General features: G+C 36.3%; 1 protein-coding gene across 1 annotated transcript in view; it reads right to left on the minus strand.

Moving 5' to 3' along the window:
- Window positions 1–1,839: 1,839 nt before the first annotated feature.
- The window catches only part of LOC125833101 (tetraspanin-2), a 136,254-nt gene continuing 121,262 nt past the window's right edge, over window positions 1,840–16,831 (minus strand). The window contains exons 2-3 of the mRNA XM_049512248.1: window positions 3,674–4,173; window positions 1,840–2,301 (exon numbers count right to left, since the gene is read on the minus strand). Of these exons, the coding sequence (XP_049368205.1) occupies window positions 1,990–2,301; window positions 3,674–4,171 (810 nt within the window). The 5' untranslated portion in view covers window positions 4,172–4,173 and the 3' untranslated portion in view covers window positions 1,840–1,989. The remainder of the gene's footprint in view (window positions 2,302–3,673; window positions 4,174–16,831) is intronic.

Genomic DNA, 16,831 nt, shown 5'->3' on the forward strand with positions numbered 1-16,831 from the left:
CTTCAAAGGAGTCATAAGAGTAGTTCCAATAACACATACCTGATACTTTCCATTGTCCGTTGTGTTGAATTAGAATTGAAACACTGTTGATATCCATAATTAAAAAATCGTTCAAGATAGGGAGGTAGAGAGATTTATTTTGGTTAAAAAACCTTTTTTGATGGAAGAGAATATATAACCAATCTAAGTATGTTGTGGAAGGTAAAATAATGGGAGAAAATCAGTAATTTGAGAAAATCGTGTGTTATTATTTCTATGATTTTTTTATATATAATATTATTTTCTATATTTGAAAAAAAAAACTATTGTTATATAGGTGTAAAAAAAGCTATTGCTATATACTGGTTATTAAGATACTTAATTTGTATACTTAAGTATTTTGCCTTTATTTATGCACACCCAAAATTAAAAAATATAGATGTCAGTTGAAGTCAAGTTGAAGGTGACATTTATGTATTATGCTGTATGAAAAATGATGTCAGCTTTGAATGTGTGTTGATATGTTCAGCCTTCACTTTACAAATCATTTCGGCTAAAATAGTGATTTTTTTTTTAGGATTGCAAAGATAATAATCATATATCAGTGCTCTATACTAGAGTTTTGTTATTTACGCTCTATAGCTATATTTTGTTTGCTATGGAGTCTCTGATATGTACAAATCGCGGCACTAATTCATTTGTGTTTATGAAAACCACGTTTATATATTTATTTCAATTATATATGTATGTTTTCTGTGTTAGGCTTATCAATTATATATATAAATACAATTTTTTATTTGTTGTTATTTGTATATGTATATGTTCTTTGGGTTAGACTTGTCAATTCTATATGTATAGTAATATACAAGTTCCAACCGAATGGCAAGAAAAAGTGAAATATAGGCTACGGAATAGAATTAAACGAAGAGCAACTTTCACATATAGCAAACACAAAAATCATATTTGTATGCTATAGCTATAGTTTGCATAATTGTGCTCCATAGCAAACATAAATATGTATATTTCGCTATACATATACAAATGAAAGCTATGACTATTTCGCTATACATATATACAAAAGAAGCAATTGTATAATTTGTTTCGGCATACATATACAAAAGAATCAATTGTATAATCTATTTTGTATAAAGCGAGAAAGAGAGAAAGACAAAAGAAAATTGGGCAGGGAAAAATCGTATTTGTATAATCATATGTGTATAGGATGAAAATATAAGTATTTGTATTTGTATAGACAATTTTCTCTCGCTTTATACAAACACAAACACAATGTATACATTTGTGTTTGTATAGAGTGAGAGAGGCGAGTGAGAGTGGCGAGCGAGATCTGGAGAGTGGCGAGCGAGATTTGGGAGAGGGGAGATAGGGGAGCGAAAATATATGTATATATACAATTTTCTCTCGCTTTATACAAACACAAATACATTTTATACATTTGTGTTTGTATAAAAGCGAGAGAGGCGAGCGAGACTGGCAGCGCAACATGAGAGTGGCGAGTGAGATTCCACCAGGGAGAGGTGAAAATAACAATAATTTGCTATGGGGTACAATTAAATCAAACTATGTTTATAACATTTAATTTAAATTAATAGTTTTCTATTATATACAATTTTTCCTTAAATGAAACCATAATTATAACATTTAATTTGATCTAAATATATGATAATATGTACATTTTTCACAAAAATAATTGACCCGCATCCATGGAAAATGTTATTCTCTCTTAGAAAAATGAAAAGACCCAATCTACGAGGGTAAAATGCTCTTTCGGTACACTTCTCAGTATATCCATCTAATCTAGTATGGAATAGAGGGAGTAAAAACAAAGAAGCACTAACTAGTTTTGCACAATGCCACATATGACTTAACAAAGATAAGATGGTACAAATAATATGTGCAAATGAAATACAAAAAGTAGAACCTAAAATGCAAGAGTCAACCAAACTGCATTACTACAACCGTTTTGAGAAGTGGAAAGGGGGAAGAATAATATCAAGCCCAACCCTGTTTGTAACGTTCGAAAAGTTGTTCAGTTTGGGCATTTCTGTAAGCACTGCAAGCAATGAGATATACCCAAATAAGAACTACCACAGTTAAAATGAGAATGAGATTTGCTTTCCTCCATTCTTTTCTCAGATTTCCTAACAAACCAGCTTTGCACGCATCACAGTTATAGCAAAGCTGGTTTGGGTTGTTGTTCCAAATGGAGAAATCTGCATCTGCTATTGTGTTTGTTGGGTTATTCCACACAGTTGGGTTCACATACTGGTACCCACAAATTGTTGGAGGTTTACAACATCCTGACTGCAAAATTTACACAACACCAACACTTGTGTGAGTAAATAGCTAAATATACTTGTAAACTAGTTATCTCATTATTTATGATCGACCCTCAATCCGTATGATTTGACTATAAAGTTATAATTGAGGCCATTTGAGGGCAATGAATATGTATGAGCAACATTTATATCGGCCAATAGTTATTTCTTGCGACACAAATAGAATCTAGCATTTGGCACCAAGTACATATATATTACATTATCAGATAGATAAATCTAGATTATTCATCATTCTAAAACCAGCTGATAAATTGGACAAGTGGGTCAAAATCACCATGTATATATAAATACCTTGTATTGATGGTATGGGCAATAATGCAGTTTTTGCACTCTATTAGGATGACAAACTCAACTAATTGTCTTCCAAAATCATGGACTCATCCTTTCATTCACCAACAATTTCTCATGGTAGGTCCCATCTCATCCCATCATTACTCTTCTTGAGTTTGAATATTGCAACATCTTTTCTTCATTTTTTAAAATTATATTTGCATAACTAACACACACTTAATTATTAAGATTAGTAATATCCTAATGTAATGATTAACCAATAGAAGTCAAATTATCTTTTCTTCATTTTTTAAAATTATATTTGCATAACTAACGCACACTTAATTATTAAGATTAGTAATATCCTAATGTAATGATTAACCAATTGAAGTCAAATTAAACCTCCAATAACTTGTCAAAAAATATTTAATTATACTCCCATCGTTCATATAAAATATGTCAGCATTTTAGATTTCACGCCTATTAAGAAACTAATTAGTAAGTCTATCATTGTATTCTTATTTAGTGTTCTCTTAAAAGTAAGTTTTCAATAAATAAACATAGATAATTTATTTTCTGGTGAAGAATTGACAAATGAACTTGAATTAATCATTTAATTTACCTATGTTGATCAAATTCATACTATTAAGACTAGTAACTCTCAAAGGGTAAAATAGGAATAACATTGTCATTGATACATTGATTTTATAAAATAACAAATATTAAACACGAAATATAAATAAGAACAAATGAAATGGTAGAGTAGTAGATTTTAATTTATGCCTAACCACTTTTATCTTTTGCCTTCTCAAACTCTGAAGAACCACCAAATAATTCTTTTATTTCCACTTTATTCATGCCCTTTTGACAAATAACAAAAGCACAGACGCTGATGCCCCAACTACCCACTCTGCCTTCTTTTGGCGATAATATTTAATAATAAAATAAAACCTCCACTTTATTCATATGCCCTTGTAACATAAAATCTTACTCTATTAAGTAATAATTCTTGGCTAAATTTATGGGGATAATATTAATTAAAAAAAAACAAGGTGAGATAAATTTACCTTGATAGGAGATAGATGAGCAGCAAAGAATTGATCAGCAGTAATAATCTCAGTATTAAGCTTAGGACAAATATCAGAAACAGCCAAACACGCCCTTATATTCCCCCAACTATCACCATCTGTAATTCGATTCCTCAGCCATGATGAGAAACCTGCAAGCCTGTACTCTCTATAACCCTTACCGGGTACAGAATACTCGCCGTTAGGGCGCGTGACGACAAAAGCAAGAACAAGGAGCACGAGCAAGAGGATGATGAGAATCACCATACACACCAAATAAACACCCAATAATCCCTCTTTTTTCCAATAAGCACCGACGAATCCAGCTAAGGAGACAAGCATAACGGCGAGACCCATGAAGACAACCGGCCATCGAAGCCAGTGGATACATTCGTTGTCGGGCTTTGAAGCCAGCCATGTACCGGCGGCGATTATAGGGATGGAGCACATAAATGCCACAAAATTCAAGAAAGCTGTAATGTTATTGCTCATAGACATGGCTACCTTAGATTCGAAGAAGAAAGTGTAGTGTGAACTGTGAAAGTGTTGCCACTTCTTCCAAGGAAAACGCGGTGGAGGCACGGCTACATCTATAAATAGCATTGACAGAAGCAGAAGCAGAAGCAGGGACATACTTGTAAATACACTTTTGGGTCAATTTAAGTGATGATGTTTAATTGAGGGAAAATAATATTTTTTGGTAACAACTACAGTCTACTCCTTCGGACTCATTTATGTAACACTCTTAAATTTGTATGAGTTTTAAGAAAAATAAAATAAAGACTTTTTAATTTATTATTTAAAACAACCTTTGGATATTTGTGTAGTTAATATTTATTTTATTTAAGGTAAAAAACAATTAAAATTAAACGGACATTCTTTATGAGACGGACTAAATTTTAATTCACTCTAATTCCTTTATAAATTTTTAGTTCTTTGTACTCCAAATATGATAAACTGCAGCATTCCATATTGTTGCTAGGTACGTCTCTTGAAACTATTTTCAATGCTTGGTCTTTATCTTTCTTAGAACTTGATGAACTTCCTTGATTGAAATTTACATTCTAGCCCACTCTGACAGAGCTATTTTAACTTCATATATCTACTTTCAATAAAAAAAGATAAGTAAAGAAGTTTCTTTAAACTGCTCGGCGCATAAACAAGAACTATCATTCTCCACAGAGATGCATAATTCTTTCATAGAGATGAGTAATTCTTTCAACACTCTAAGGGGTCGTTTGGTAGAGTGTATAAGAATAATGCAAAATAGGGTGTATTAGTAATGCTTGCATTAGTAGTGCTTGCATTAGTAATGCCTGCATTATTTCTTATACACTGTTTGATTTGATGTATTAGAAATAATAAATCTTGCATAATTTCTATTAAAAAAATGTATGTTTACAAAAATACCCTTCACATTTTATTTCTTTCTACACTTCCTTTGCAACAAGGTTCTTTGCTAAAACATCAAAAAATATTTCTTTGCTAAAACATCATTTACTCCTATTCTTTTTTTTTTTTCAAATATAAAATTATATAGTTGTTACTATATTGAAATAAGATTTGAAAAAAAGAAGAAGAAGAAGATGTCAAACTTCTTCACATTTTTGCCACCATATTTCCCAACTATTTTCTAAATTAAAATTAACAAAACACTTTGATTGCATTCTAAAATGGTTGGCAAACTCAAAATCGTTGATATTGACAGAGAAAGAATTATACCCAATTGTGAAATAGAGGTAGAAAAATCAAATAATAATGAAAGATATAGATTTTAATGAAAGATAAGAGTACTAACCTTGTGGAGATGAGCAAACAATGTTTGATTGAGCAGAAGGAAGAAGAAACTCACTCTTGAATTTCCATTGACAAAGTACAAGAAGATGAAAGGTTTCTAAAACAAGTACTATGGAAAATGTTTTTTTAATAGACTTTGAGGGTAGTTTTGTAATTATATAATCTAATGCAAGTGTGTTATGCATTACTAATACCTAGAATTTCTTGGTATTAGTAATACACAACCTTATACACAATATAGTGTATAACTAATGCTTGCATTAGTTATACATGACTTAAAAAAGTGTACCAAACAAGGTATTACTAATACACACACCTAATGCATGCATTAGTTTTCTCTAATACACTCTACCAAACGACCCCTAAGTGATGGTATAATCCCTTTCTGTCACTATCCAAAGTGTACCCTAGGAGTAGCATGGCGTATAGGACCTCGAAACTGCACAAGCCACTTAGCATATATCATACAAAATAATGGAAATTAACAAATTTAAAAGATAGCATTTTATATTTCAAAGAGTTCCGACAAAATGGAAGTCTATCATACGTCTCAATAAGCCATCTAATACATCATAAGGAAAGTAATTGAGATGTAACCAATACATCACATACAAAGTCTGAAAATGAAAATGACATAAAGCTATAAAAGTATCTCGATCCTCGAATCATGAGGAGAGGATTCACAAATTTTTGAAACCAATGAAAACCAACTAGCCACGAGTATGGGAGGTAGGAGCGTCAAACCCTGCATTAGTGAAACAATGTAAGCACAAGTATGCATTAGTACATGGAATGTACTAAGTATGGGACAATATGCATAAAATAGACATGATAGCATGAAGACTTAAAAACATGCCAGCGTGATCTTTTTTTGAACATTTAAGGACTTAAACAAGAAATGATATGTGAATCATGAAATATGGTCAAATACATTAACATAAAGGACATAAGAAAAGCTTTGTAGATACATAGTCATTTTGCGGGATATTAGCTTTAACTGACAATAAGACAATGAGAGTTATATCATGAAATCCGGTATATCCCTTATACCAAAAGAAGGAGAATCTACTTGCCAAGATAAAATCCGTACATATCATCTTTAGATAAAGTGGATCCACTAGCTAGGTCATTTAAGACAATTCTACGGGGGCATGTAGTTTGGGACTAGAGGTTGCTACAAGACACTACCCTAATTAAGCCTCCACCTCAAAGCCCTCTCAGTGCTAAGTCTTAATCCCAATAGAATTGATAAAAGTCAAATATCGATATAACATAAGAAAGGAAATGATCAATACCAAACCCCATCTTTCAAGATCAAAACATAGAGTAGATCCTTAAACATAATTCAACATAGATGAGAAAACTTTTCACCAATGTGGGTCCATAAGTGAGAATTACCTTTCGCAACTATGATCATAATCGCATGTGAGAAAACCTTTCACAATAACATTAATTCTTTCCTTTAAAAGCAACCCAAAATTATAAAGAATAATTTCATAAAATATGCATATCTTGATAAATTGATAGTTCATAGGTTCATGAGTTCATCATAGGTTTATAGTCGAAAATCATAATTTAGACAAGGGTCAACATAGTTTCAACTCAATATCATGTATTAACATTGAATCATACATAAGAAGACTTAATTAACAATAATCAATCATAATTAAATGAAACCCTTAAAGGTTGAATTGAAACCCTAACTTAACTATTGAATTTGAGATTGAGAAATTGGAAGCTTTGGGGCCCCATGAATGAATGGACTCCATGAATGAATATCCACATATCTTGATGCTTGAAGCCCCAAAAAGAATGGAGGATTGATGAACTTGAATTGACCCTAGCTTCTTCTCCTTCCTTAGTCTTGAGATAATTTGGGGAAGATGATTTTGGTTAGGTTTTTCTTTTTAGGGGGATGGGGTTGAAGTGGGTAGTTTTAGGATCTAAAATCCTTATATAGGTCTTAGGATAAAGGACAAAACCACTTAGTTTTTATTTAAAATAATTAGGGAAAAGACTCAAAAGACCCTTAAAATAACTGTAAGATCCCGTACTTTTTCTCTAATTGGGCATAATATATGTGGCGTAGTATGGCATGGTTATATTAGGTGTATATGACTTTGTATCATACATTGGAGATTAATATTGCAAGTAGGTGGAAAAATCAAGGAACTAAACTAAAGTTTTAGGTCAAAGGGACCCCTCAAAAAAAGTTCATGATAAAAGAAATGCCTCAGGTAGAACTTCACCCGTTTGAAAGGTTTAACTTGTCCCATACCTTGTGGATAAGCCTATGAGTGTACAACATTCTAAGAATAGTGTGTTATGAGGTATTATAATAGCACAAGGGTCGTATGTTAAGTTTGGAAGTCAAGAAAATTAGTGAAACAAAAGTCGGCAAAAGTTATAGAAGTTTCTCTAATAATATTTTCTTAACTTTAGGTCAAATGTCTTGGATGTTTTCTCCCAATATATAAAGAGTTAGAAGGCCTATCACCCACTAAATCGAAGGCCTACGAGTCTAGTTTACAACGCACAAAACCCTATATCCAACCGACATCGGAGTAAACAATTATGAGGGTTTTACTACGGACTGCCGGAGCAGAATCCGGGTCGGGTAAAAAATGTGGTATGTCGACATTTCATTTTCTTCCAAACCAGAAAGAAAGCTCAAGAGAGGGTTCCTATGGAGTAATTGCATTATGAAGGTCAGTTTTTGACGATTTTTACCATTAAATATTTTCCCCGTGCCTAGAAACGTGATCTCTACACGTGGCAATCATTTTCCCCTTCTATTAGCTGCATTTGGAGCAAGTTTTTGAAGATATAAATTTGTAGTTATTGGTGTTTCTTCAAGGTTTACACTCGTTTAACTAAGGTAATCATCCCGGGACTCTTTTATGATTGTTTTTATGAAGTTCTACAGACATTTCGTCAAGTTGAGGCCATTTGGCAAATCTGCCGATTTAAGAACAATTATGAACTGTTTATATGTGTGTACCAACTGTGTATATATAGTGTTTGTAAAGTTTAGGACGGAAGGAACAACTTTCATTAAGAAGCTACGGCCATTCGAGCGTTCATTAAAAAGGTATGTTAAGGCGAAGCTACGTCCCTTATTTTAGCACCACTCCTGGGAAATTCCTAAAACACCGAATGTGATATTTTGCTATTCTCTTGCTAGAAAGACCTTCGGTGAAAGGCATTGGGATCTCAGCTGAATTATTTTCATGATTCTATAATTTTGATATTTCACTCGTTCGGATAAATAGAGTGTTCGACATCTACATGTCATTTTATCAGTTTCCTTGATTATATGTCCGCACGTATGAATTCGTATTCTTCCTTGAGTGATGTGACTTAAAATGTCTCGCGAGACCCTTACTACTTGTGACCAGCCCTCTTTCTCCACTAAGATTATTATTAAAAAATATCTTTAAAGTAGCTCAGGATCTTCAAAACTCTCAAATATAATTTAAATGTAAACTATTAGAACACTTGGTTTTTGAAATATTTCTTTTATAAATTATCTAGGAACCAAGTTAGGAAATAAGTAAGTCACCTTAAAGTTGTTATGAATTTCAACAAGGTTAGGTTATCCTTCTAAAATTCAAGTTAACTTTTCAAGCTTATTTGGAAGAACATATAAAGTTCCATGAGATTGTTATATGTTATACGAAAGTTATTATGGGGTTATGAGAATAAGACTACAAACGGGCCAAGATTGGCAACATGACAACAGTGACTCATAGGTGTTATAAATCCATGACATGACATGCTATGCATTCTACTCCCGAGCTATAATCGGGAGTTTTGAGGCCTATTATCTATATTTATACGTATGAGACACAGATGGCCACAAGTTGGCGAATATGATGCCGGTTCGCTACCGGAAAGCACTACCATTGCTAGCATTTGGTTGGGTATGTCATGCATCTGCATCTATATATATATGTATTCACGACATACGATTATACGAGCACACCATGTATATTTAAGTAGTAGGGGGTATATATATATGTATTCACGACATACGATTATACGAGCACACCATGCATATTTAAGTAGTAGGGGGTTAAAGGTCAGCCATGGAGATTATTTGGGTTTCAGTTTCAGGTGGTATCTCAATTACCCTTTTACAGTAAATGTTTATGATTTTACTTTTCCCTTTACGTACCAGTACATTTTTATTCGTATTGACGTCCCTTTGCCTGTTGACACTGCTTTTTGTTTTGTGCGAGTAAGTACTGGCAGGGACTCTAATCGACCCACCCTCTAAGATTCAGGTTCAGGTGAATTGGTAACCTCCATCTTATCCTGAGGCTATCAGAGGATATTTACTTTTGTTGTACAGTTTGGGTATAGTCGGGGCCTTGTCCCGACAGTGCTTATGTCACTCATAGAGGCTATTGTGGTCACAATATTTTGGGTTTTCTTTTTGTATGTTTCAACCTCCAGCCAATAGTCTTGGCATGTATATATATGTGTGTGTGTAAGTAGGTATGTTTTCGTTTGTGGCCTCGTCGGCTAGATAGTACATCTTTATTTATTTTTTCGGTCTGTCTATCATTGTTTGTATGGTTATTCTCTTTCAGGTCATCACCTCTGGGTGCAGGCTTCACTTTTTAGAGGTTGTACTGCCAAATCTTTTTACCTGACAAGTTTGGTTTAGCTAGTTTGTTTCATTGGATAACTTGATGTATTCGAGTATCGAGTGCCAGTTAGGCCCCCTTTTTCGGGGTGTGACAAACTTGGTATCAGAGCAGGTCGTATCTCGGGGGTTCCACAAGCCGTGTCTAGTAGAGTATTGTTTATGGGTGTGTTGTGCACCACACTTATAATCAAGAGGCTACAGGGCATTTAGGAATGGTTACATTTCATTAAACTGATAGATCGTATAGTGCAAAATTATAAGAACATTTGAAATCTAAATCATGCTTTATGTTTCTTACTAACATGCTACACTTGCTCCGGATATGGCAGATCGAGAGATAGGTATCGATCCAAGGGAAGGTATTAGTCGTTCCCCACTGGGTCGAAGAGATAGATTTCCCTCGAATGCACATGGTGGATCTCCAGTACCCCTAGTACCAGCCTCCCCGACACCTGTTGAAGCCCGAAGAGATGCAGTACCCCCAGCCTCACCAGTTCCATTGGTACCTGAGGAAGCTAAGGACACAGGACCTCCAGTACCTATTGTTCCTCCACCAGAGATCTTTAGGGAGCAGGGGATGAGAGAGGAAGTTCAGTTGCTGACTAGGATGGTTTGTATTCATAAGCGACAACTGGAGTCAGGAGTAGATATTCAGAGAGACCGGTCGGAAAGTTTGAAGGTACGAGAGTGTCTTCATTTGGCCCCTCCGTTATTTACATGATCTAGTCTTACTGAGGATCCCCAGGACTTTATAGACCATATATATAGAGTATTGAGGGTGATGCATGCCTCCGTCACAGAGTCTGTGGAGTTAGCTTCTTTTCTGCTACGTGATGTAGCTATCCTTTGGTATGAGGCATGTGAGAGATCTAGAGGACCTGATGCTCTGCCATCAGAGTGAAAGGAATTTTCTGAGGCCTTCCTTTCCCACTATTTGCCACGGGATGTTCGAGAGGCCCGTCTTGACCAGTTTATCAACCTGAAGCAAGGAACCATGAGTGTGAGGGATTATAGCCACATGTTTAATTCTTTGGCAAGATATGCACCAGATATTGTACGTACCATGAGAGCCAGAGTTCATCGTTATGTTGATGGTTTGGCAGATCATTTGATCAAAGATTGGGGTAGCATCCCTATCAGATGATGTTGATATTTCCCGCATACAGGCTTTCACTCAGACTACAGAGGACCTTTCTAAACAAATTCGTGATACCCGCAGGGATAGGGAGCAGAGTAAGAGGGCCTGTACTATGTGGTCTTATAAGGAGCCACATGGTGATTTTAGGCCCCCTTTCCATCGATATCCACCTCGGCCAGCGGGTAGTGTCTCACCACAGGTGCAAGGACGCGGTTTGATCGTTATAGTCAGTCAGGACCAGGTCAGAGCTCAGGCCAGCCTGAAGGTAGTCGACAGGATCGTTCCGTACAGATAAGACATCCCACTCCTCATTGTACATAGTGTGGTAAGCCACACACTGGGTAGTGTAGACAGGGTTCAGGTGTATGTTATCATTATGGGAAGATAGGACATTTTATTAGTCGGTGCCCGAGGTTAAGCAGATGTGATCTACCTCAGCCTTCAGGATCCACCACAACATCTTCACCCTCAGTCCGTGCCCCACGACCAGGACCACAGTCTACTCAAGGTCGTGGTAGAGGGAGAGGTGAAGGATATACATGTTCGAGCAGTGGTCAAAATCACTTTTATGCACTCACATGACGATAGGATTCAGAGGCATCCCCTGATGTTGTTACAAGTATATTGACGATATCTTCTCAAGCTATTTACGAATTGATAGACCCTGGCTCTACATTTTCATATATTACTCCATTTATTGCTCGTAAGATTGATATGAAATCTGAGTTATTGCCACAACCAGTTGAGGTGTCTACACCGGTTGGCGATTCTATTTTAGCTAGTCGTGTCTATCAGGGTTGTACAGTATTAATTAATGATCGTCCAACCTCCGCTGATTTAGTTGAGTTGATTATGCTAGATTTTGATGTTATCATGGGTATGGATTGGTTGGAATCTTGCTATGCTAATATTGATTGTCGTGCAAAGATAATCCGATTTTACTTTCCATGTGAGCTAGTCCATGAGTGGAAGGGTAATGCAGACACACCTACGGGTAAGTTTATTTCATACCTTAGGGCTCGGAAGTTGATTGCTAAAGGTTGTATATACCATATAGTTCATGTGCAGGATATTGACAAGGAGCCCATGACTCTTCATTCAATTCCTATCGTGAATGAATTTCTAATGGTATTCCCTGATGATCTTCCAGGAATTCCCCCAAAAAGGGAAATTGATTTTACTATAGACTTGCTTCCTGATACGCAACCTATATCGATTCCTCCCTATAGAATGGCACCTGCAGAGCTTAGAGAATTGAAGGAACAACTGAAGGACTTGCTCGATAAAGTCTTTATCAGGCCAAGTACTTCCCCATGAGGTGCCCCAGTGCTCTTTGTTCGAAAGAAAGATGGATCCTTGCGGATGTGTATTGACTGTAGACAATTAAATAAAGTCACTATAAATAATAAATATCCTCTTCCACGGATTGATGACTTATTCGATCAGTTACAAGGTGCCAAATGCTTTTCCAAGATTGACTTGCGGTCTGGTTATCATCAGTTGCGAGTCAGGGAAGTTGATATCCCAAAAACAATATTTAGGATGAGGTATGGCCATTTTGAGTTCCTTGTCATGTCTTTCAGGCTTACAAATTCCCCAGCAGCCTTTATGGATCTTATGAATCTGGTCTTCAAACCGTTATTGGATGAATTTGTGGTTGTGTTTATTGGTGATATTCTTATATATTCACGATCGGAAGCAGAACATACAGACCACTTGCGAGCTGTATTGTAGACTCTCCAAAATTGCAGGTTATACTCTAAATGTGATTTTTGGCTTACCTTAGTAGCTTTTCTTAGTCATGTTATTACAAGTGAGTGTATTAAGTTTGATGGACACAAGATTAAAGCAGTGATGACTTGATTGAGGCCCTTGAATTCGATGGAGGTTCGCAACTTTTTAGGCTTGGCGGGGTATTACCGAAGGTTTGTGGAGGGATTCTCTTCTATTTCTACACCACTGACAAAATTGACACACAAGGCAACGAAGTTTCAGTGGATCGAGGCATGCGAGCAGAGCTTTCATGAACTAAAAATAGGCTTACCACTGCACCTGTCCTAACTCTTCCAGATGGTAATGAGGGCTATGTTGTTTATTATGATGCCTCAAGAATTGGCCTAGGTTGTGTTCTTATGCAGTATGGTAAGGTTATTGCATATGCCTATAGACAGTTGCGGAAGCATGGGCAGAATTATCCTACACACGATCTTGAGTTGGCTGCAGTTGTCTTTGCCCTAAAAATTTGGCGGCATTATCTATACGTGGTTCATATAGATGTGTTTACCGATCACCAAAGCCTTCAGTATTTACTTAAGAAGAGGGAGTTGAACCTACGACAAAGGAGATGGGCTAGAATTATTAAAGGACTACGATGTTGACATTTTATATCATCCCGACAAAGCTAATGTTGTTGCTGATGCGCTCAGCTGGAAATCCATGGGTAGACTAAGTCATGTTGAAGCTGATAAGGCTGGAGTTACACAAGACATATGCCAGCTAGTTAATTTGCAAGTACGCTTGGTAGATGCAGGAGGCAGATGTGTTGTCGTTAAGAATATGGCAGAATCTTCCTTTGTGACTGAAGTGAAAAGGCGGCAATATGAGGATCCTAAGCTTAGGAAATTGGGGGAAAATATTCCACAGCAGCAACACCCCTTATTTGAGCTAACTGGAGATGGAGTCCTTATATACCAGGGTCGCTTATGTGTATCGGCAGATGGGAAGCTCCGTACAAATATTCTTTCAGAGGCCCATTATTCTAGATATGCATCTCACCCTGGAGTGACGAAGATGTATCAGAACCTTCAACAGATCTATTGGTGGAATGGCATGAAAAAATATATTGCGGAGATTGTAGTTGAATGTCTCAACTGTCATCAAGTTAAAGCAGAGCATCAGAGGCCTAGAGGCCTAACCCAGTATATTGAGCTTCCGTTATGGAAATGGGATATGATAAATATGACTTCATCACTAGTTTGCCTCGCACTCCATGAAAGATTGATTCCATTTGGGTAATTATCGATAGGCTGACAACGTCTGCTCATTTCTTGCCAGTTAGGACGACTATTCAGCTGAAGATTATGTTGGGCTTTACATTCTGGAGATTGTTCGCCTTCACGGAGTTCCATTATCTATTATCTCAGATTGAGGAGCTCAATTTACAGCACATTTTTGGAGATCGTTTCAAAAAGGTCTAGTCACTCAGGTAAATCTTAGCACCGCTTTTCATCCACAAATTAATGGACATGCAGAACGTACTATTCAGACGGTTGAGGATATGTTACGTGCTTGTGTGTTGGATTTTAAAAGAAGTTGGGATCAACATCTACCTCTTATCGAGTTCGCTTATAATAACAACTTTCAAGCTAGTATTCAGATGGCCCCTTACGAAGCACTATACGAGCGGAAGTGTAGGTCCCCAATCGGTTGGTTTGAGCTCGGGGAAGCAGAGTTGCTAAGTCCCAATCTAGTCCAACAAATGATTGAAAAGGTTAAGCTCATTAGAGATCGACTTCATACAACACAGTGTCGACAAAAAGTCTTATGCATATGTTCACCGATGGAACTTAGAGTTTGAGGTAGAAGATTGGGTTTTCCTGAAAGTATCGCCTATGAAGGGCATCATGCGATTTGGAAAGAAAGGGAAGCTCAGTCCGAGGTACGTTGGACCGTATAGGGTTATTCAAAAGATCGATATGGTGGCATACGAGCTTGATTTGCCTTCAGAATTGGAAGAAGTTCATCCTATATTTCATGTTTCTATGTTGCGGAAGTGCATTGGAGATCCTTCACGTATTATGCCCATTGAAAATATTGTATCGCTGAGGATTTATCTTATGCAGAGGTACCAATAGAGATTTTAGATCGGCAAGTAAGAAAGCTTCGAAATAAATATGTAGCTTCTGTGAAAGTGTTATGGATAAATAACAACGTCGAGGAAATGACTTGGGAAGCGGAAGAGGAAATGAGGAAGGAGTACCCCCAACTGTTTACGACTTAAGGAGAGTCACATTTCGATTATTGGCAATGATTTCTTCACAACGACTTAGTTAGATTTTAAGTAGGTTGAAGGTGAAATTTATATGTCTTCTTACGAGATAGCTATGCAAAGCTTAGTAGTTAAAATTTTCAGAATTTGACTTCAGGTTTGCGACTGTAACAAATATAGACTCGCAAATCAAGTACTGTGAGAAAAAAAGAAAATACAACCAAGGTAATTTCTAGATCCATTCGCGGGCGAATGTTCATAAGGGGGGGGGGGAGAATGTAAGATCCCGTACTTTTTCTCTAATCGTGCATAATATATGTGGCGTAGTATGGCATGGTTATATGAGCTGTAAATGACTTTGTATCGTACATTGGAGATTAAGATTGCAAGTAGGTGGAAAAATCAAGGAACTAAACTAAAGTTTTAGGTCAAAGGGACCCCTCAAAAAAAGTTCATGATAAAATAAATGGCTCGGGTAGAACTTCACCCGTTTGAAAGGTTTAACTTTTCCCATACCTTGTGGATAAGCCTATGAGTGTACAACATGCTAAGAATAGTGTGATATGAGGTATTATAATAGCACAAGGGTTGTATGCTAAGTTTGGAAGTCAAGAAAAGTAGTGAAACTAAAGTCGGCAAAAGTTATCGAAGTTTCTCTAATAATATTTTCTTAACCTTGGTTCAAATTTCTTGGATGTTTTCTCCCAAAATATAAAGAGTTAGAAGGCCTATCACCCATTAAATCGAAGACCTACAAGTCTAGCTTGCAACTTATAAAACCCCGTATCCAACCGACATCAGAGGAAATGGTTATGAGGGTTTTACTACGGACTGCCGGGGAAGAATTTGGGTCGGATAAAAAATGTGGTATGTCGGCTTACTGAATGTTTTAAGCCATGAAAACATTTCATTTTACTTCCAAACCAGAAAAAAAGCTTAAGAGAGGGTTCCTATGGAGTACTTGCATGATGAAGGTCAGTTTTTGACGATTTCTACCATTAAAGATTTTCGCCGTGCCTAGAAACATGATCTCTACACGTGGCAATCATTTTCCCTTTCTATTAGCTGCATTTGGAGCAAGTTTTTGAAGATATAAATTTGTAGTTATTAGTGTTTCTTCAAGGTTTACACTTGGTTAACTGAGTTATCATCCGGGGACTCTTTTATGATTGCTCTTATGAAGTTCTACGGACATTTCGTCAAGTTGAGGCCATTTGGCAAATCTGCCGATTTAAGAACAATTATGAACTGTTTATATGTGTGTACCAGCTGTGTATATATAGTGTTTGCGAAGTTTAGGACGTAAGGAACAACTTTTGTGAAGAAGCTACGACCATTCGTGCGTTCAGTGAAAAGGTATGTTTAGGCGAAGTTAGCACCACTCCTGGGAAATTCCTAAAACACCGAATGTGATATTTATCTATTCTCTTGCTAGAAGGACCTTCAGTGAAACGTATTGGGATCTCAGCTGAATTATTTTCATGATTCTGTTATTTTGATATTTCACTCGTTCGGATAGATAGAGTGTTCGACATCTACATGTCATTTTATCAGTTTCCTTGATTATATGTCCGCACGTAT

The sequence above is a fragment of the Solanum verrucosum genome, unplaced genomic scaffold (genome assembly GCF_900185275.1).
Source record: "Solanum verrucosum unplaced genomic scaffold, falcon-dt-bn FXZP01000036.1, whole genome shotgun sequence".
Lineage (NCBI taxonomy): Eukaryota > Viridiplantae > Streptophyta > Magnoliopsida > Solanales > Solanaceae > Solanum > Solanum verrucosum.